Below are 23,480 nucleotides of genomic sequence, written 5' to 3'. Positions count from 1 at the left end.
GAGTTGGTGTTTTAATCACACTGCATTGAAAGGCTGCACAGACAGAAAATATGGTATTAGTCAGCCGGCAGGAAAAACGATGCTTCTTGTTGTAACCTGTCTTTGGATTCTGACTGCGCAGAATATAAAAGATTGCTCACCTTAAACCCTTTTTGAAAAGATCATTTGCAATGTAGATATTGGTAAGTGGCCTGTTATATATTTCAGAAGCTACGACTTGTTGAATTATTCACTCAGTCCTTCCATCTGATCTGACGGCGTCCATTAGTGATCTGGAGTGTATGAAGAGCCGGGGTTGATAAACGCCTGTGGAAAGTACATTGGCTGTTCATTTGCTCTGAAAGCAAGATCAGAGTGCAGGCTTGTACATCATGCCTTCAGCAGGATCCGTCCATCCAGAATTAAACAGATTGCTTTTTAGAAACCTCCACCCTATTCCCCACCCTACACTCAGCATCCTTACTACCCCACTGAGCAGCAGGATAAATCATAAGGGCCATGGTCACAAGGAGTCTCTATCTTCAGAGTGAACAGGGCTTTAAAGATGATAAGCGCTGATAAGTGGAAAACACAGACTCCAGTGATCTCTATCTGACTGGTGAAGGATGGCAGGAGTGGACGAACATGGCTGATTTATCAGGTCAATACAAAGAGACACAGAGATAGGTGCTGTTAAAGATGAAACAGATGTTCAAGGACCGACAAGAAGGGTAAGCACACATACCATAATTGTGATGCAGCATAAACATGGGGATGCTTTCCATTTTCTTAAAACTAATTTGTATTGTAGCAAGTTTTGAGATGTCTGGTCCATCTGTTCCCAGGTTTTTCACCCACTCAGCCGTTAGCAGAAAGCAGTGATGTAGGTTAGAGCAGCGAGTGCTTATAAAAATATCAACGAAAAGGGTTAATTTGGATTTTATGAAGTGGGGTTGTATGAGGTACTTATCCATAGTAAGTGTAACGTTTTCACTGCTTTACCTTGCCATTACACAGTCCTTTTCAACGGGAACTGATGCTGTTATATTGCTCTCTTCAAAGCCACCAGACTCCTCTGACAAAACAGTAATTTAACCTCAGGGAAGAACCCAATTGCTACATTGATTGGTAAGATTGTTTGTGTTTTTGTGTGACTGTCAAATCTGAAATAATGTGGCGTCCACATCAGTTCAATCAGAAGAGACTCATTCAGAGTTAAAGAATATTTACATGTGTACAAAACGTGATTGGCCGAGGGAGATCATGGCAAGATTTGTTTAACTAGAACAAGAGTGAACGCCTTAAATCAGCCGATTGGAAGAAACATAAAGAAAGGAAGTCTTCCTGACTGAGTTCCTGCTAAGCTTCATTACATTGCTTAGCTCCCTGGTTTGAGAGTTAGAGGAATATAGCTGATTTAGAGGATGAGAGTTGTTAAAGAAGTCTTGGCTCAGTTACAGAGAGGCACATTGGGTGGGTTTGCATGTAGCAACATCATCATGCAGAAACACGTCGCGTGGGAAAACATTTGTAGAAGGGCCCGGAAAATAACATTTTGACACAGAAACATGTGCACTTCGACCAAAATTTGAACACCATTGGGAAGCTGAAGAATGATGTAAAAACCTCAAAAAAACAAAAACCCTTTAATCATTTCATTAAGGTTATATTGAGATTAAGTGTGTTTTCGGGAAGCAGGCCAAACATATGGCTGTGCTGTGCCCTTTCACATTGTTAGTTTTTATTTATGCTGTTTTTCTGGTGTTTTACTCAAGTTTTTGATTCCTGTTGATGATTATAGTACTGGCTCCAATGGCAAGCATTGTCTTCAGTGTTAAGAGGGCGGCGGAGATTTAGCGCCAGTGAAGAAATCCTGACAGTGCAGAAGTTTCACAAGGGAAGAATAAGATAACAACAGAGGGCTCATATTGATAATTTATACCGGTGTGAAAAATATGGTTGAAGTCTTTTTTTCATGAGAGATTTTTGCACTGTGCTTTAATATGTTTTATCTGATCACAATGTCCTATTTCATTTCACGTACTACGTCCCGACCGCTCCTATATTACAGCAGGAGATGCCAGAGTTAGAAGGGAAAACATCTCTAAGTGAAAACAGATGAGGTTTATGTGGGAGGTGGTCAAACGCAGTAATCCCACAGGTGATTAAAAACATGAAAACAGATAATATAGGAAAAGATAATTCCAAAAAATGTCATTTGCAACCACAGGGGAGGTCTTGTTGAGATGTACACGGGAAAGTGAGAATATAAAGTTTAGTTTGCTGCACTGGGTGGCATACAATCAAGCTCACCTCAGCCTGTTACACAAGGGCGCCGAGGTGTACTGCTGCTGCTTTGATAAGCTACGATGTGCCCTGCTTGAGGGTCTAAAGATAAAGAGGCGTGTTGGCAGAGTGCCCCTGGATGATGAGAGTCAGATGGGGTGGAGAAGGGGAGAGAGATATGATGGCTAGCTGACAGGAACTGCACGTCAACAACACGAATTCCTGCAAATCGGTGTTACTGTCCAAGATTTCAAACCTGAACACAGCATGTGATGGCATTTTCAAAGTGTCTTGTCTTCCATGGCTGAAACAGACTAATTTCTGTAGTGTACTGTAATACATATGGATTTAAAGAACAAATGGATTCCAGCCCAAACTGTGGATGGTGAAGAGAATCTAATCACCAAGCTCAATTATACAGTTTTGATCTTCATCCCCACCTGAGCCAGCTCCATTTGCTTAATGAAGACTGTGCTTGAAAGCTCTCATGCTGGTAAGCTGGCCTTTGTTCTTAAATTCTCTTTGCCATATAAATTTTAAAAGAAGACTGGCCTCTTTCTTCACCTTAATTCTCTAATATCGCAGCAGAAGTGGTGCGTAAAACAAGAACTGAGGGACGAAGTGGGAGAATGTTTTGTTCTTTTATGCCATTTATATGAAGGTGAAGCTTTCAAATGTTTAGCAGGCTGTTGAAAAATATTTGAAGATGTGTTAATAGTCGATTTCTTTTATGCACATCTACTGAATTGGAATACGGATACCAGTGTTTTCCATTTTCCTGTGGCAGTTTCATGACCGAAAGAGAAAAAAAAAGCAGGTATCTTTACCTGTTATTCATCAGATTATATTCAAGAACAGGGCTGCTCATCACTGAGTAGATTGACTACAGTGTTCATGTGTGTGTCTCCTCTCCAGTGGCCTCCCAGAGACTTGTAATCACCATAGGGTGCATTTAGAGCACCTTTGCCCATCCTGGCTTATCTATGGAGGAGGCAGATAAGAGCAGAGAGGATCCAGGCAGCCAGGCCAGCACGGATAAAGAGGCTCAGGTTGAAAGTGGGCCATATTGTGGAGGCAGAACACTTCGCCAGCAGCATAGTATAGGATCTTTGTGTGTGTGTGTGTGTGTGTGTGTGTGTGTGTGTGTTAGTGGAAAGACTAAGCTTGTGCAGGTGAGACAGACCCAAGCTCATTGTGCGGTGAAAGTGAGTTGCTGCCCACACACAGCATGAGAGCAGCATCTGCTCTGTGGCCAGGGGTTGTATTTGTGTTGGTTTGGAAGAGCCCCAAAACAGTGTCATCTCCATACTATCTCTTCTACTTTTTCCCCTATACATTTCTCATTTGTTTTTAATTTTTCAACAGTTTTTTCAGTATTTATTTACTTTTTTCAATCATTTTGAACACATACAGACAGACAGCCGTTCAGACCTACAGGCCACCAATTAACCTGCATGTCTTTGGATTGTGGGAGGAAGCCGGAGTACCCAGAGAAAACCCACACTGACACGGGGAGAGTGTTTAGCTCAAAGTACAGCCTCTTAGCATTATTAATATTGTTGTATTTGACATGTGATACACATTTTCTAGGTTTCTAAGTCTGTGACAATCTTTGACCGCACCAAAAGAGATAAATATAAAACAAATCAGATATGAAAATGACTTTGAGTGTGCTCCTGCTTGCTTCTACTTGGACATATGCTCACTGGCCCATACTCCACTGTCTGTGTGTGCTGGTAGAGTCACTGTGAAGTTGTCACATAAATCAATGCTAAGCGTTTCTCATGCTCTTTGAATTTTGGAAAGAAAAGCAGGGGTAGTAGTGTTTTATACAGTGCACCACTGACAGCGCAAGCAGCATTGTCCAAAAACAGTGATTTATTAGTTAATAAGCCGGTTCCTGTAGGAGTGTGGTCGGTATACGTGTGACCTTAGCAGCTCTTATCGGGTCAAACGTGAAGTGCAGCTGATTGCTTTGTGCTGATTCTCCTTCCTGCAGCCTTTTAGAGAGTAGTTGCGGTGAAAAGCCATATTGAGTGGCCACCTGCTAAATTTAGGCTGCCCTCTCCAGAAAGCTGCGGTTAAGCGTGTCCTCCTAATGTCCTTCTCCTTTTTCTTCTTTTCTCCCTACCTCTTCTCTCTTATATCTCATCATCTCTATCACTTTGTCATCACCACCCTCTGTTCCCTCTCCCATTTACCGTCCTCTCTCCCCTCGTCACCACCTATTCCCTTTCATTCACCCCTCGCAGCATAAGCGCCACGCTCAGTCTACGACCAAGTACGTGGAGCTGATCATCGTGGCTGACAACAGAGAGGTAAGCAGATGTCGCACCGTCTCGACCTATTCACCTTTTGCTGCTGAATCCCACAGGAAAGAGGCTCAGAGGTCGCATGCTGAGCTGCCCCTCCATCCTCTTGAGACACAGATAAGATGGCTCCAACACTCCCTCGTTGTCGCCTCTGATGTGACTTGCTCATCTGTTTCACTGTCCGGCCACAGCTGCAATACCACTTGACTCACAAATTAGGCTGCTCCATTATGTGCGCTCGCAAATCTCAGACTTAAGATCTTAAAGAGGGCAAAGAGAAGAAAGACATGAGACACACAGGTCAATGTCACATGCTTTAGAGTGAATAAATGCTGGATATATAAGACGAGGTGGTTGAGGTTATCTCTTTAGCCGAAGCTCCACTGAGGAGCTCTTTGATGATAGCAACTGCAGCGGGAGCGCCAGTGGAATTAACATGACACCCTGCGAAAACATTTCTGGAGCTGACGCAGTGTTGATATATCCCCAAATAACGTCTTTGATGATGATAAACATTCAAGAGGGCGGATCACCTCTTTTTCTCCTTGCTTTATTCTGCCTGCTTGTGTTGTTCAGTTTCAGAAGCAAGGCAAGGACATGGAGAAGGTCAAGCAGCGGCTGGCTGAGATCGCCAATTACGTGGACAAGGTAACAATCAAATCAACAGAGGGGATGTGGTTCAGGCAGTGTGATTTATTAGAGGTCACATCAAGCCTGCTGAGAATTAGCCGACCTGCGAGCAGAGGCTGATTGGATTATGAATGGATGATCAATTCCATAACTCGGCTGAGAAGTGTTGTGAAGAGGCCGCTTTAATAAAACGTGCCGTGGGTGGCGGTTTAATAAAACAGGAGCGAAACATGATTTATTCATGTGGAAAGTCATACATTGATTAATGTTTAGGGATTTGTTTGGAGCCCTTCGTCATTTTTAAGTGACAATTGTATAGCACTGGTGTTTTAATAAGTAATGTAAAGTGAAGTGAGTAAAAGAAATGTTAGGGGAGATGGCTCGTAAGCCCTTGACCCGAAAACACATCTCTGTCCCGATCTTTCCTCAATCTTCAGTTCTACAGGGCTCTGAATATCCGTGTGGCCCTGGTGGGCCTGGAGGTGTGGAGTGATGTAGACAAGTGCCCCATCACCCAGGACCCCTTCACCACCTTGCATGAGTTCCTAGACTGGAGGAAGGTGAAGCTGCTGCCTCAGAAGCCTCATGACAACGCACAGCTTATCAGGTAGATCTGCTATTACATTGTACACATAATAGCTGTTTTGAATGTCAGGATTTTATTCCGTAATTACTGAGAGCACAAAATAAGAGAACAGTAAATAGTAGCTTTCGATTAGACTTTGAGTTTTATTTACTTTGAGCAAAACTGAATGTGATGTTTTGCACTATGAGTTGTTGTTGTTCTTTTGACCCACCCTCAAAGGCACTCTGCAGTGTGGATTTTTTATTACCAACAGACACAGTTTTGTGTCACCAAAACAAATCTGACTTCTTACCTCATAAAACATTTGCAAAACCCTGTCTGTATCAGTCTGTGCTGTGAAAGCCTTATGAGATGCTTACAAACTGCCAAAAAATATACACATCATTCTCAAATTTTGTTTTTTATTGTGGTTAAAATCACAGAGTTTGTAAAGTTTATAATGCAGTACAGATGTAGACAGAAAAAAGATAGATCAGATAAATGGATTTACTTCTACAGAGAGGCTAAACCCATTCATGTACAGATGCTAGTGGAACAGAGTTTAACAAGAAGATGGGGCAGGAGTTTTCATCTGTCAGTAATCTCTATGAACAGATATCTGCATAGAAGTTCAGAAACTGTAGACGACAGGACAAGATCTTGGTATCAGAAGTGTTCTGGTTTCCATTTGTAGTCCATTTATTACTAAGCAATCACATTTGAGTGGGCTTTGGTTTGCCACATGTATGTGTGGAGAGTAAAGAGGCGAAACGCACTGGCAGAAATATAGTCTTGGAACCCATAGGCTCTTGTCTTAAGACAATTCAGCTTTTGATATGTTTAAAAAAATGTATCTGCATTCATAGGCAGATACAGTATCTGTTTATAGAAATTACCTAGAGGCTAAATTGTCAGCCGACCAATAGCTGATGGGCAGAAGAGAAAGCCTTGGCCCAGATATCCCTTATCCAGATATGTGCTGGCTTTACAGCAACACGGCAGCACAGGGTTGCAGTGGTTGGCACTGTTGCCTCACAGTAAGAGGGTTCCTGGTTTGAACCCGGTGCGAGGGAGCCCATCTGTGCAGAGTTTGCATGTTCTCCCCGTGTCAGTGTGGGTTTTCTCCAGGTACTCCAGCTTCCTCCCACAGTCCAAAGACATGCAGGTTAATTGGTGACTCTAAATTGTCCGTAGGTGTGAATGTGAGCGTGAATGGTTGTCTGTCTCTATGTGTCAGCCCTGTGATCGTCTGGTGTACCCTGCCTCTCACCCAATGTCAGCTGGGATAGGCTCCTGCCCCCCCGCGACCCCTAACAGGATAAGCGGTTACAAAAAAATAATGAATGAATATACCGCAACAGCTGAAATATTGGCCATTGCCACCCAAAGATAAAGCTAAATTGTTGTCAGGCTAATAGCCGATGGGTTTCCAGTCAGTTCACCACTATGCTAGCATGTTAAACTAAGCTTAGTTTAGCTGAGACCACATCAAGTGATTTGATATGCAGGTCTAGTCAGTTATCAATTAAGTCTTTCCAACCTTTGTTGGAAAGTCTTAAAAAACTTTGCAGAAGCTTTGAAATGCTAAACTTACACTAGCATCCACTATCTGCGTTGCAACTTTTTGCCGATATCATTCAATGATATCAACATTGCTCTACAGCACCACTGACCTCTGTTTTCTTCCCCTTAGTGGGGTCTACTTCCAGGGCACCACCATTGGTATGGCACCCATCATGAGCATGTGCACAGCAGAGCAGTCGGGAGGAATCGTCATGGTGCGTAAATGTGCTGCAGGATGTATGCATGTTGAAATGCCTTTAATCCATCCCAAAGTAAAAACAGTACAAAAGAAATATTTGATGTGTCTGTGACTTCCAGAAAGGAGACCAGACTTATTTTATCATTTCCCTCCACCTCCCTCCTGTCTGACATAATACTCTCATATTTCTCCCCTAAGTCTCTTGTGTAAGGGTTGAGCTAAGGATTCCAGAGTTGATATTAACTTCTATTAACTTTAGGGCACATACATCATTGAGTCTTATTCCAGGAAGGCCAAGTTGGTATGCATAGTACCCTCCATTTAATGCTGATAAATCAGAGTGTGTATCGATTACACAAGTGGAAACCTGCGCTTCTTAATGAGGTGCAACAAATGAGTGAATTCAAGGGTACCGCAGATCCCCGCCAGAATGAAAACGTAGGGGCACGTCGTAAATGATCACCCATTACAGAACTGCAACCCTAGACTATGTGCTCAAGTCATGTTGTATTAGCGCAAGTCATGCTATTATTTTATGCTCTATGTCCCTGAGTGGCTGTTTGTCTTGTGGTCTGGCTGGCTGGCGGTGAGGTTTACAGCTAGTCCCCAGATGGTTCCTCACTCTTGTCCTCCCAGATGGTAAAGTGGGGACTTGTGGGGTCATTATGGAAGAAGTCTACATACACGCATGCATCAGGTCAGAGACATAAAGGATTAGTCTCCAACCGCAGACTCTTCTGCTGGGCAAATCATGACTCTGTTGTCTCAGTTGTCTCCCTTCGTTTACAAAGTACCTTTGAACTCATTAGCCAACTAACCCAATGGGTCTCATTGTTATTTTTCTAGGCTGTTAAATCTTAAACCATCTGGAATATCCATTTACCAGCCCTGAACGTTACATTAATTTCATTGGTGTGGCGAAACACAACACAGACAGCAGCATGTAGTGCCCGTCTGAGCCCTTCACCTTCACCTAACCAGTCAGTGAAGGTGTCTCGGTCGTTCCAGGAAAAAGTATCAGAAGGTTTCCGTTGCATGAGTCCAGGCTGCGCAGTTGGATCGCGGCGAGTGCTGACAACTGATGACTGTTCCTTTCAAAAGCCCCCAGCAGAGCAGTTCATCAGTCTGAGCTCGACTTGCACAGCGCTACTGAATAATGCACAGTGACGGAAGACTCCAGAGGCAAGGTGCTCTGACGCACAGCTCTGTATCCATGAGGAGCTGATAGCTGCTGCCGCTACATTATTTATCCGCCGTTTTCATGTGTTCATGTTTTACACACCTTGCAGGAAACCTCAGCCAACAAAGCTTTCGCTCTGTGTCACTGTAGCTTCATCCTCACAGTGCATCCCCCAGCACTGTCTGTGGTTTTTTCTTTCTCTCTGCTGGCTGTGTGATTTTCAAGCTGTCCTTTGAGAGTTTTTCCTCTGTCATCCAACCTATTTGCTAGTTTTGCTCGGAGGAGGGTCCACGTCTTTATTTGCGAGGATGAAGCAGCACATCTGGCTCTGTCAAAGTTTGCCGAGCAAGCTGAAGGTGACAGCCCACAGTCTGCCGATTCATTTCTCATTTCAGTGCCACAACGTCGAGCAGAGGAAACGCTCTGATAAGCACAGATCCAACAGCCTTGTTTGTTTAATCTTGGCAATATGCAATTACACTCACTTGTTTTGAGTAATGTTTCTCCAGTGGGTCCTGTGGGGAACAACAATTTGGCTAGCATTAATTTTTTTTTTATTATTTGTTATTTTCCTCAGAGTATGTAATCAGAAACGTCTGTTTTTAATTAGCTATTGTATGCTACAACTGAGCTGTAAACTGAACACATTTTATAATGAGACGTGGCTTGTAGCATCATGTCTAGCCTAGAAATATGCTTGATAAATCAGACTCATAAAGTAAAAAGGTTTTAGATTATTGGTAAGAGGCAATGGCTTAGTTTCTGCATGATTGATCCTTTTTTTTTTTTGTAGGACCATTCAGACAACCCCCTGGGCGCTGCAGTCACTCTGGCCCACGAGCTCGGACACAATTTTGGAATGAACCATGACACCCCAGAGAGGGGGTGTGGCTGCAGGGTGACCGTGGATCGTGGAGGCTGCATCATGACTCCCTCCACCGGGTGAGTCATGGCGTCTATCTCGACAATTAAGAGCCAGTAGATCTTTAAGATAGCTGACTCCTTACTGCAATATCCAAGATTGCGAGAGTTTTATTTCAGCTATTTGGCCTTCATCAGCCTCAGGACACGTGCTATCATTCACTGCTTGAGTGCACTCCAGTGAGGCCGCATTTGGTTCGGCTTTACAAATGACATCTAACTCCAAAACCATCCGAAATGCATCATCATGATGTCAAGCCCTCATTAAGTTTGCATGAATTCAGCCACTTATTAAATACAGTGTCGCTCAAAAGAGTCCAGATTGTGATCATATGTAAACACTATTCCACATGCTCTCCATTTGTAATTTATTGTCTATCGAGCGGTAAGCAAATAACGCTGTTGAACTGCTGGGCCGTCGGGTTTATGGCAGATTCAACAGCTGTGCTTATGCCCCGAGGCAATATGACTCATTCTGAATGGGAAGCTAGTGGTTCAGTGGCAGCACATGGCCAAAACAGTACAGTTTTATTTATGTTGACACAATGTAGCTGATTTCCAATCAACTAAAGAAAACACTGCAGAAAGTGTCTGTTGTGTCAAAGAGATATTGCACTTAAAGGAGCAGTGTGTAGGATTTAGTGGTATCTAGTGATGAGAATTGGAGATTCCAACCAACTGATACTTCTCCCATGTGTCAAGTGTGAACTCTCAGTTAGGATTCCTTCAGTTTTCATTGTTCAGGAGGTTTTACCGGGAGCCAAGTTATCAGCAGAGGTCTCTTCCTCTCCAAAACAAACAAACCAGGTGATTAAAATCTGTAACAACACTGAAGAAAGCAGTTTCATGTTACAAATTTGTGTTTCTCTAACCCTGGTCAGCATGTAGAAGACTGCTATCCAAACACCTGCTAACGTGTGCTCATCTCTTTTCTTTGATAACTTAACATCCAGACATATAGGAGGTTGTTTCTGGGAGCCGAATTATCTGCAGAGGTCTGCTCCTCTTCAAAACAAATGTACCCGGTGATTTAAACTAGTAAAAACAAGATATTTTTATTAATAATTCAATAAAGATGCACGGAGCATCAACAAACAAACATAGAACCAACAAGGACAAAAAAGACAACCCCACCCACCCACCAACCCAGGAACAAACAGAGAAAGCCAGACCAGTGAAAAGAAATCCAATAGACAAGAACGAAAAACAACAGATTTAATTTAATATGTAAATGATACATAACATCCTTGATGCAGTGTCCATATGTTGGAGGTGAGGAGTCCTTCCATTTACACAGGATGAGCCTTCTGGCCAGAAGTGAGCAGAAAGAGACACTGTCCGTTTGGGCTCTACTTAAGTTAACATCTAGAGGAGTTACTCCAGATATTGCCATGGACATAGATGGGGCAACCAGCCATCCAAACATTGTTGAAATAAGTTTTAAATATTAAATCCCAATAAAGAAATAGTTTCGGACATGACCAGAACATGTGACATAAAGTGGCTGAAGACTGTTTACACTTGTCACATGTAGGATCAATATCACTGCGAATAGCTTTATGCCACACCTTGTGTGATATCTGTTCTCCATTATCCTCCTCCCATCTCTGCTGTAGAGTGTCCAAGGCTGCAAGAGCATTGAGTAATTTGTACATTTGACTATTTTTATCTACATTACATTTAAAAACAGAATCTAAGAGGGATGGACAAGGGCAGGAAGGGAAACACCCAAAATGAGAAGCCACAAAGCTTTGGAGCTTCAAGTATCTGTAGAAGTGTACTTGAGGGATGTTAGCGCTTTCAAGGTAAATGTCATTGTTATTCTGACGCTGTTCAGTTTGTTATGGAGGGGCTGGCTGGATTTCAACTATGTCACCTTAATGATAGGATCTTGTTTTTCAAGTCTGTCTTTAAGGTCTAGTGTGTAGGATTCAGTGGCATCTAGCGGTTAAGGTTGCAGATTGCAAGCAAGTAAAAGGTCTCCTTTGTGCCAAGCATGCTGGAGAGCTACAGCGGCCGATGGGAAAGCACAAAAACACAAACCCAATGGCCCTATCTGGAGCCAGTGTTTGGTTTGCCCATTCTTGGCTACTATAGAAACATGATAGTGCAGCATGGTTGACTCTGTTGGCGAGGACCTGCCCTCTATGTAAAAGTAAATGGTTCATGCTAAGGTAACGAAAACAGGACGATTCCTATTTTTAGGTGATTCTACACTAAAGAAAGCATACTTCTATAATATTCCATTTCTGCCAATATATCGCCCCCACACACTGAACCTTTAATGTGTTCTGCAAACAGAAAGTCTTCACATTTATGTTACATCTAAGAACATAGAGACAGATGTGTAGTTATTATAAAGTTCACTTTGGAGTCTAATACCTAACATCTTGTAGTAGACCGAGCAGAGGGATAGGGATGTTCTGGGTGGAAACATTGGGTATCAGTTCCAGCTCAAGGTCTAGCGGTCTGTGGGAGCCTCAGATTGGTGTTTATCCTGGAAACATCGCTTTGTATTTGGTTTGGACCAGACCCATGAAAAACAGGGTAACACTATTCCTGATTATAGGCTCATAAAACAACACAGCAGTAAGATGTAGATTTATATTTAACCCTGATTGAGGGTATCCCTGGTCAAGGACTTTATCCTAAAATTGGCAACAGGATGAACACATAAAAAAAGAGCAAATACTTGTTCCCCTCTCCTACTGTTTCCCTCTGGCTCTCTCCTTTTCCTCCTTTTTCACAGCCCGTTAGAGTGATTCTATTCTTTGACATACATACAACTTTAATGTTGGAAAATCTCTCTGCAGCTCTAAATAAATAGTTAAATACCTCTGAAAACTGTCTGTTATTCAGTTTTTAGGTAGGGAAAACGTATCACCTCTCCCTTAAAATATCTCAGTCTGAAGTCATATGTAGCAGTGCAGAAGCTCTCTAAATGTTCAAGTATGTTGTTTTTACCAAACATAGACTAGTGAGAAAAAATAAAACATGAATATTTAGTTTTTTGTTCTGCTCCCTACAGAGACAGCTTTTTTTCTACGCTCCATCTGACAAAAGAAAGAACCGATCTAGCCCTTGGTTTTAAAATAATCCCCTCTACACCTCCTTATTGCTCCATATTTCTGCTCTGCTATTTTAATCCAGGATTAAGGAAGCAATACATTTAAATAAGGATGTTTAGGAACTCTGTATTGCCTCATTCGGCTTCCTCAGTTTATCCTGGGTCAGCACCATATACTCTGCCTGAGGCGGTACATCTCCCACGAGTCCAGCTCAAGCCCCTTGTAGTTCCATGCTTAAAAAATGCCATGTGGCCACACATAGGCTCTGCAGCAATCACCTGAATGTTGTTCATCACCCGGCAGCTACAGCTATTTGTTTATAGCATTGACTGCCATGTTTTTCTAGGCAGGCGACCAGCTCTTTTTAGAGCACAATGTGATTATACAGAATGCCTCTTCACAAGGCTGGGACTTGGATGAGTTGGTACAAAAGCCCCGCTGATTACCAGCCACTGCATTCAATAATTGAAAGTACTGGCAAAACTCGCCTACACTCACTCAGTGAGGAGTACCTGGAGTTTTGTTGTTGCTGTTTTGATTGATCTTTCATTTTAATCAACTAGAGTACAGGGATTTCTTCATTGTCGCTGACATGTAAAGACAGATACCCATCAAGCTTTGCTGGCCTTGCTGCTGGAGGTAATTGGAGCCAGGTCATCATGATTATGCTGGGATAGGGGGGTGGTTAGGGGTTGGTGGTGGGGGGCAGAAAAGCTACAAGCTGTCCCAGTGCCAGCTGCACATCTGCACAGACCACTGCTTGTTTCCTGCTCACATTGGTCACGGCCAATTGTCCCGTCCCCTTGTCCGTCCATCCCACTATCTCCCCTATTAGCTCCAAATGAGAACAGGCTGGTGACTCCATCCTTTGAGATTATAACACAGGAATACACACATCAACTGAGCTGCTGCTGAGTACACCATGGACAGAGGAACAGACATAAGTGTGCACAAACAATCCATCTCTCTTAAAGACTAAAACAGGAACTCCACAAGGTTCTGTACTTAGTCCACTTATCTCTATTAGTCTTTCTCTTTAGCTGTATTTACACTGAATGCAAAGCTAATTTTTGTGCCATGTTACACAAACACTGCCATCAATGGTGAACACTCACCCGTAATAGCTGTGCTAATGGTTGTGCTGGAGAAAGCGGCTAACAGCTAACTTGGTTTGTAGTAAAGTACAAACAATAGCTTGAATTAAGGTTTGTAACACCCACCCAGTCTCACTCTGAATTCATCAAAATCAGGCACTTGGGCAGTGACTTCTTTCGACACTGACGGAAAAAAATGTCCTTAAACGTTGGCATGTTACGCGGCCGGTCACCACTATAGTTTAACAGTGCGCGGCGGCATCAGGGGGAAACAAGACAGGACAAGAACTGAACTTAAGGTGGCGAATGTCCAAGTAGGATGGGCAGGAGGGGTGGTGGATGGGTCCAACAAAGACGACTTTCCCTCGGGAGAGCAGTGTTTGTGTCCCATAAGATTAGAAAGCCGAACCCTGCCCTTTTTTCTTTTTTTTTACCTAAACCTAACTATGTGCTTTTGTTGCGTAAACCCAACCACATGCATTAGTTGTTGGAGGGAAGAAAGACATAGTGCATTTATTTTGAAAGAGGTTGCATGTAAAGGGTAAATTTCATGTGAAAATGGAGTATTTTGAAAGAACAAGCATAATTTGACACCCCAGAACATCAACAATGAATGCACCCAGGGCACCTATCATGTCATATCTGGACATGGAAGGTCCATGAACAATATGTGACAAGGGTGGAGTGAGAATGTGTTCGTAAACACATGGGTTTCGTGCTCAGCAGGAAACCATGACCCCAACACTCTATTATTTTTCAGACTGTCAGGGCAATGCTTTATTATTGTGAAAAGTAAACAACTGTTTATTTACTTTCCACACCAAAAAACAGCTTAAATTGCTCAAAACATTTGGCCAAGAAGCAACTCAACAAAATAGCTTACACAAGTAACAAATATATATTTTTTACAACTTACCATGTAGACCTATAGTTTCGCTCACTTTGTTCCAAGCCCTCTCCTTTTCTGTTCTGTCTCTGTATAGTACTGATATTGAGTGGAAGAGCTCCTATGGTCTCATTTATAAAACGATGCGTAGGATCCATACTAAAAATGTACGTACAAACAAAAGCTAAAAATGGCGTGCACCAAAAAAATATTCGTCAGTATCTACAATCAGGTCTCCACTTCACCATCTGCATCACCGATTTCCCGTCTCCAAATTCTTTGTAAGCATGGGTCGAAGTTTCTTCCATCAAGTCTGTTTCTATACTACACTATCTTTACGCCACTTCCCACACTTTTGCGTGGGAAGTGGCGTACATCTTTGTCAGGCCTCGTTTTGTGCATACACAGAGATTATAAATAAGACCCCTGGTGCCCACAGATGGTGACCATAGGTTTGTCCTTCATCTCTGATTCGTGGTCACGTCAAGAGAACCTCAACTAGAATTCAACGCAGATATGCGTTTGTGATGACTTTGTGTGTAATCTTGCCATTTGAAAAGCTCACTTTCCTCAATAGAGTGTGGCTGGCCACCACCATCCTCAGGAAACAAGATTAGTGCCTACTTTTAAGGCATTCAGGGAAAATGGACACTGGGTGGAGACGTGAGCATGATGAGGAAGCCCAGCCACATGTTCTGGTCTTCAAGAAGTTAACAAACAATAACACATGCAATGAATTTTCTTCTTTTCAGGGTATGAACTGCTTTCTGTCTGAAACACAATTTGGCTAAAACAAATTTACAACCACAGTTTCAGAAAAATAACATTAAGAATTGTATAATGGAGCTGGTTTACAAATGTACGCAGATGATGCTGTTATTTATGCATCTGGTAGAATTATGTCCTCAACTTTGCATAGAAAAGTCGTGAAAGTGTTGTAACGTTTACACGGCGTGGTGTGAAACTTGACTTTGTAATCAAAATGTGCTTAATTATAAAGTTCTAAATGCCATGATGTATGATATGTAAATAATAAATATATGTTTCTATGAAACTAACCATACAGTCACTTGCTTTTAAGTCAGTCACACAAACTGAGACATTGATGGACAAGATGCATTATTAAGACAGAGTTAAATCACTCATGGGTCACGCCTGATTTAGCTGATGACTGCAGGGCATCATCAATGTCAAACAGAGATTGATATATTTCCCTTGTCATAAAATAATCAGGAATTACAGACAGGGAGTCAGAGTCAAAGGCATGCCATGGAAATTTGACCCGTGCCCTGCTAAAGAACAGGAACTCGCTAGTATGCCTTTTTTAATTGGGTCCATAGGGAAATCAATGTGAAAATGCTCCTCAGTATCTACAATGTAGGCCAGACTGCCAGGCACCTAAGGCCACAACAGATCATATCACCTAATGTCTTCGCCCAAAGCTCAAGCTCTACATGCTCAAAGAAAGCCGTAAAATTAATATTAAATGTGTAGTGGAGCTGTGGTTTTGAATTACTTAAGCAAGTATGAAATATTTGTCATAGTTGGAGTCGTCACAGTGAGGCTTCAATTAACTTCTATTCACGTTCGTGCCAGAGTATCAAGGTCTTCTGAAATGTAATACAACTCTGATAACAGAATGAAGATGGGGTCCCAATCGGTGTTTGCACATTTTATATTTTCTCTGAAAATGTTCTCAAGGATGGCGGAAAATGTTTTGGCAGATGCGTCATTGGAACGGACGGCAGATCTGATTCATAGCCTGAACGGTGTTTTATGGCTGAAAAGATGTGACATGAACTGGCTGTGCAGGATGTGCTGGATGGGTTTCCCGGCGTTCTGTGTGATTTGAACCACAAGGACAGACAGACTAGGAGGAGAGAGTCCTGCCCAGCTAAATTTGGGTTAAAGGGCTCTGTGTATGAATGTGCTACTTTGCCTTAAAGCAACAGCTCACCATAAAGTCAGAACAACATATTTTTCCTCTTACCTGTTGTACTGTTTATCAGTGTAGATTGTTGCCATTAATGTTTACATCTCATGCTGTTGCAAGCACAAGCCTGAGTAGAGTCCGTGAGTAGATGCATACTACCTTCTGCATGGTGATACAGTTGGCAGGTGTAGTTTGGTAGAAAGAAAGTAGGTCCTACATAAAACTGCTTATAACAAGGTCCGTGGATTATCTTGAGTAACGGGGTCTGTTTTTCTGTTTTGTTTTGTTTTTGGCACTTTGAGCACCACAAGCCGAGTGCCATCTAGTTCCAATATTTTCAAGAGGGGGCAGACATCTCCATGGCCAATATCTCCAAAACTAAAGTTTGACTAAATCTAAGAGGAAAAATACATATTTGTGATTTTGGTATGGACTGTCCCTTTAAAGGCTCATTTATGCTCAACGTTAAATACGGATCCGGATACGAACAGAGCCTTCTGTCCATGCTCCGCGTTCATTTCGTCTGTATTTCTTCACGTTTCCATAAAGCTTACAGATACGGGCCAAACGGAGCAGTACCACCGGAAACAGTGGGGGCAGTGTTGCTGTCACTACCCGATACGTAGCTCTAGTAAGACACGAAGAAGAAATAACAGTGGCGGAACTTTTTCGCCTGAAACGCTGAAAATAAAATAAAACAGGGAGAAAGGTTTTTCCTATTTCATCTTATGTTGTTATATTTCTCCCTCTCTGCGGAGCCCACCCTCCCGGCCCCGCACATACTCCCGAGGCTCGGGTCTCCCTCCCCGCGGAGCCTGCCCGCCCTCCCGGCTCTGCTCTGCTCTCAGGGCCAACCTTCGCGCTGTCCGACTGGGGTCCCTCTGTTTTTGTCTTTTATGCAAGAGGTACATTATCAATATCTCCTCCACAGTCGCCATGTTTGTTTTTGAGTTTGTTGTTGTCATAAACTTTTGACTCTGGGCTGCACCCTGGTGGATATATTGATTAACATCCATGCCAATGTAAAGGACGCATGGAAGTATGTGGGCAGTGACATTAACATCGTTTGAAACGGACATATACATTTTCGTACGTCAAGGGAGCATAAATGGGGCTTAAGAGTGTTCCAGTCGCTGGTGAAATAGTTTTGGGTTTATGATCGTAGTCTGCAACAAAATCAAATGCAAACATGACATCCATCTGTTGCTCATGTAAAATTTTAAGAAAGGGTTTTCATTACTGAAGGCAGACTGTACTGACTTTACTGCTCCCAATAAATTTGATATAGCAGAGCAACCTTTGATCTCACTTTTTGCTTCATTTCTGCATCTAATTTTTCAACCCTGCACCTGCGAAAGCTTTTTGGATATGCATTCCCAACACTGACCGTCTGTTAATTAACCACATAATTGTACTAGGAACAGAAACAGCAGGTCAATAGGAACAAAAGCAACAGAGTTAAAATAAATGCATGCGGTTGTGGTTTTGAATTGTCAGAGATTCTGTTTAATCCATTATTTATGGCTTTACTGATGACTTCTTCTCTAACTCAACACAAAAATGTGGGTTACCTGTCACAGCTCATCTGCTCCATTGTTTAAGCACAAGAGTTTTGAGATGTTTGAAAGCCTTTGGAGCTGCATCATCACATTGTGGGGCAGATCATAGGGGTTTGTAATAGATACTGGAATGATTCCTTGTCATCAGACCTCCCACCGGTCCACTAAAGCCTAGTCTGGCCATTGCTGCAGCTAAGTTGCAGTGATTGCTCTGTACACTCTGTCGAGCATCAACTGCAGTAACTCAGATGCTTTGGAGCCAACTGTCAAACACTGACTATAGGTTCGAGACTAACAAAAGAACAGAGAAGAGTTGATCCTACAATGGAACTGGAGCACGACCAGGTGGAAAACAATGCAGCAGTATGAGACAGAACAAAGAGCAGTCCCAGAGACCAGGCAGAGATGAATGCGGCTCATCCCCTGTGAAGCCAGAACAGGAAGAGGACAAGTCACAGAGTCATACTGGGTCTTTTCTTTTGAGGTGGTGACCCAGACTCCCATGGGATGAGTGGTTGTCTAGAGATTCTTCAGTTCCCCATGAGCTCCAGATGTGCCCACAGTGACTGGCCCTGACACGGCTTTACTTGCCCTGGGGCCTGCAGCTGCTAAATGCCATCCACTGTAATTCATTGGTGCCTCTTCCTTTGCATAGCCATTATTCCCCCTCCCTCCCCCACACCATTGCAGGGTAGACCAATTATTTCTGTATTGCCTCTCATAAGGAACAGCTGGATCCTGGGCTGCTCATGTATCTCAGGGATGTGTGTGTTTGTCATGGATTGCACGGGCCGTAGCGGTAACTGAAGAATGAGGCTGAGTTCATGGAAATTGAATGAATGCTGCGAAATGGGGTGCAACTTGAGCAAGCAATTTTGGCTCGGGCTTTGGGGGCAAAGAGGAAATCAACAACAGCAGTTGCTAAGGAAGTGGTCTGCCTGTTGAACAGCAGCCTTGACAGCTGTTCATCATAGCAAGATCCCCTGAGGAGCTCAGCGAGGAGGAAGGGAAAAAGAGGATGAATTAATGACTGTTATTAGAGCTTTCCTCATTGTGCTTTCCTTTTGCCATTTCATGTAATTACAACTCCACTGTGATGTTCTACTTTAATCCTAAGAGTGCAGAGATCTGCTTCGATGTACCACTTTCACCTAACACAACCTCTGGATAGTATTGACATTAGAGAGCAGCGGGTTGTGTGTTTGGGGAGGGGGGTCAGCAGCAAGAGCTGATGTAAGCCGCCTCCACACATGATGGGAATCAAAGGCAAGCTGAGAATGAGGTCATGTCAAAACATTCACAGAGTGTCATGACATATTTAGAGCCGTATTAGATGTGAACCCCAATCAGAGAAAAAACACAGTTTGAAAGACTTGTCGACATTGAGCTACATAGGAATGCCTCCTCCTCTGAGATGAAAAACTCCAAAGAGAAAGTAGTTATTTTACAGCTCCTGCATCAATACCGCCGATGGGTCTGACTTCAAGGCTCAACTTTACAGCTGAAAACAAATTGACAACCCCACCACATTTAAACTCATGTATCTCTCATAGAAGCACCTTAGTGAGCTGCATTTTTGAGCTGCTAAGGACCATTATATGGCTTACCCCTGTCAATGCCCAGGAGCACCAAACGTCATCAAAGAACTAGTGAAGACGAAGGCCAGCTGTTGCATCACCTCACGTCACCTCTGTCTTAGCCAAATAGTTGCACTTGAACACACCGCAAAGACTATAGCCAACGGCCAACAACCATGTACGTTTTGTTGTATCATGTGGAGTTCAGCTTTGGTGAACTTTGCCCGTTGAAGTCACAACCTCAACCAGGAGCAAAGAAGTATGTGGGAGGACACACTGATTGTTTGCCCGTTTAACCAGCCTTTATTGTACAATGAGATGCTGCCTGGCTGGCTGAGAGTAGCGGGTAGCAGGATATTTTGCTGTATTTATTAGCAAGCCAGCTAACATTAGCTAGCAAACTAGCTGTCCATGTGCATCACATCTGGCGCTGCCCACATTCACCACAAATATCACCTCAATAGTCACTTGCCTGCATTTGCTCATGTCTGACAGTGTCCGTAGTCTATGTTTATGATTACAAAAGGACGACTGACAGAACAGAATCAAGACACTAGTTGGCCAGTTGGCACATTAACAACACAGTACGATGTTGAGAGAACAACCGATGTAGAGTGCCCCAGGGATGGCGTTTTTCTGTAGGCCGATGCGGACCTTGGCATCGCACTGGTTCCCTTGTTAACAGACCGATTTTTCCCATTTTTTCTTCACAAAAGGATATCACTTTTATTAGTTTTGAAGCCTAAATGCAATCGCCAGAAGTAAAAAGCTAACATTAGGTTATAAACGGACTACACCACAGTTGCGTGACCTAACTTCAACACCAAAACAAGACTGTAAAGCTTTGTTTGGAGCAGCTAAGCTTGATGACGCTCTGTAGTCTCATTTAGCCACTTGTTAGCAAGTGTGAGACACGTTCACTCAAGTTCATGAGTGGGGTATTTTTTGACATGTTTTATGTCATAAAACAAAATGTGAAAGTCTCTTAGTTACTCAGACCTTATTTCAGGCATCTAACCAAAAACCCATTCAAAAAAACCTATTGACTTTGAGACAAGGGAACTGGGAGTGTAAAAATGTTAACTCATATCCGAGTTTTAGGACTCATTCCTGGGGTACTCTTTTTATCGTGCGCTAGCAAACAATAACACAAACAATTACGAACCATCTCTGCCAACCAGGATGATTTTATTTACCAGCAGGCTGCGCCACTAATTCAACATGCTGAATCTGCAGAAAAGCCGTCAACAAGGGCCAACTTGTACCGACAGTGCCGGACACACTGCAAAAACTAGGATGACAGACGTTCACCGACGATCCGACATTGACCAACAGCCTACAGCCGGTCTAGTGTGTCAGGGCCCGTACCCCTTTGATTGCCTCATACACAAGCTCCTCTTGAAAAATGCTCACTGAAATATTTGTAGGTATTACCAGTTGTGTTACAACCATGATGACATGTTTGCTGTCCTTTCAACACTGTCATTTTCTAGACTACAAACACTTCACAAACTCACTAGCCAATTTCCCTTCCTGTCATTTTAGAAATACATTATGCACTGAAAATATGGCGTGTGTTTGATTTACTCTGTCGGCAGTTTGCTTATCTGGACTTTCCTTGCTGCTCTGAATTGTAAATGACTCTGAAATGGACACATTTTATATCGAAAATCATTAAAATTAATGCTTACAAAGGTTTACAAGCAAACATGCGGTTTCACTGCGTCTACGTGCCCTGACTTTGAGCTGTTGACGTGTTGTGCCTGTTGAAAGAAACATTTGGGCATCTGAGCTGATTTGGATCTATCATGTTTGTCTCATACATGCACTCATCTCTGCACATGCACAGATCTAAGTGTGAATATTACATACATACAGATTCACCCTATCTGGTCTTGTTAGGCTGAGTTTTATGGTGTAGGTGGAGGTATTAAAAACCTCGTATGGTGCTTTTTTGTCGAGATGCGAAGAGAACAAGATACAGTCTGCACATATTCATGCACACACACAGTGTTATCTAAGGCAGTATATTATCAGAGAAAAAAAGCCACATGAGGTCTGTAACAAAGCTTTTGGCAGACAGAACCCTGGGCTGTGTGCTCTCCCCACAGAGCAGACCACCCTCTCTGTCCGCTCCAAAAACAATATTAAAAACACACCATCCCCTGCTTCTCCCAAATTTATAGGTGTTGCAAGTCTTGCGAGGGAAGCACTTTTTGGTTTGAGTTTTTACGATTCCCTCTCTCATAAAATATGCCTTATCAGATCTCCCTCTCTCTGCGGAGGCAGACGTCACTGGGGCCCTGTGCTGCTCGCATGCAAATGGAGCTCTGGAGAGGTTGCTGAGCTCTAGTGGTTAATTGATTTTGTGATTAGCAGCAATTAGCGCTGATTACATCACAGTGAAGAGGACCCTTGTGGGGGGATCTCAATTGTCTTCCTCCTCTCTCTTGGCTTGTGTCACTCAGGAAATATTTCTCTCGCTCACAGGTACCCGTTCCCCACAGTGTTCAGCAGCTGCAGCAAGAAGGACCTGACGGCCAGTTTTGAAAAAGGCGTCGGGATGTGTCTGTTCAACATGCCCGAGGTCAAGGTGCTCTACGGTGGTCAAAAATGTGGCAACGGCTATGTGGAGGAGGGAGAGGAGTGTGACTGTGGAGAGCTTGAGGTGAGAGTGCTACAAGTCAAGGAAAAGAAAGTTGTCTTACCACCTACAGTTTGTCAGCATTCTTGCTTTATGCCCCTTCTGTCAAAACTGAATCTCTGTTTTAACTGCCACCCATAAATCATTGTTAATTGTGTTTATTTGAATAAGAAGCAGAGGCACTAGTGTTGCTTTCTGTAGCTTTCCCGACAGAAGCACGGCACAAACCAGCATTTCCCAAAGCAAAAGCAAACACCTCACCTCGGTCTCAAAACAAACGGCGCACAGCTCTCGTAATTCAAACACAGTCCTCAGAAAATGAGCTTAGAGATATGAGTGTGAATTTATTCATTCCGCGCACTGAAGACATGTTTGGGAGGAGGGTTGTCTGATCGTGATACAATTCGCTGAGAGGAAGCATCTCTGACAGCTTCACCCTGTCAGCCGGTGAATTATTTAAATGAATCTGCATCGGCATGCACATACATAATGGTGGAACACGTTGCTAACTGCTGCGACTGTGGGGTGATAAAACAGTTAATCATGATGCAGCTGACAATCAGCAGAATTATGAAATATAAAGGAGGATCTATTATGATTTGGAAGGGTATTTTGAATTATATAACAGCTTATGTGAGAGAACGCTGTGTTGTCTCTCGCAATTTGTTTACACCTCTGTGCCCAGCGAGGCTTTTTGTGAGCTGTTGAGGCTTCATCCAGGGTCAAGCTGAAAGTGGCCTTGTCCTTCAAAACAAAGAACTGACATAAGCCCCGCAGGCCTGAGCCAGCAGCGATAATAAAGCTCTCCACAGAGTTGAGCGGCGTCATGCCAACCCTAGGCCAGATCAGAGTGCTCAGACAGCACCTCTCTCCACCATTAAAAAGCCTCATTAAAAACCCTGGGTCCTATTCCTCACAATCACAGGCTACTTCTTTTCAGCACGGCTCCTCCGCCTCCTTTGGCCCCGGGGACCATGGGAAAGGCCCTTAATGGTTTTCAGGCTGAGCGAAGTTCTGGAAGGCCCATAATGTCAGCTGTGTCCCCTGCCAGCTCCGTCCGTCTACTTCCTCCTGACTCTTACTG

The 23,480-nt window shown here is 43.1% G+C and overlaps 1 protein-coding gene across 1 annotated transcript in view; it reads left to right on the top strand.

The window, feature by feature from the left end:
* The window catches only part of LOC125881077 (disintegrin and metalloproteinase domain-containing protein 12-like), a 116,567-nt gene that overhangs the window by 72,049 nt on the left and 21,038 nt on the right, over positions 1-23,480 (top strand). Inside the window, exons 7-12 of the mRNA XM_049564031.1 lie at positions 4,518-4,583; positions 5,154-5,225; positions 5,645-5,814; positions 7,466-7,550; positions 9,508-9,656; positions 22,243-22,420. Coding sequence (XP_049419988.1) covers positions 4,518-4,583; positions 5,154-5,225; positions 5,645-5,814; positions 7,466-7,550; positions 9,508-9,656; positions 22,243-22,420 — 720 coding nt within the window. The remainder of the gene's footprint in view (positions 1-4,517; positions 4,584-5,153; positions 5,226-5,644; positions 5,815-7,465; positions 7,551-9,507; positions 9,657-22,242; positions 22,421-23,480) is intronic.

The sequence above is a fragment of the Epinephelus fuscoguttatus genome, linkage group LG20, assembly GCF_011397635.1.
Source record: "Epinephelus fuscoguttatus linkage group LG20, E.fuscoguttatus.final_Chr_v1".
Classification (NCBI taxonomy): Eukaryota; Metazoa; Chordata; class Actinopteri; order Perciformes; family Serranidae; genus Epinephelus; species Epinephelus fuscoguttatus.
Note: the sequence above shows the minus strand (reverse complement) of the source record. Positions and strands in the feature narration are given on the sequence as shown.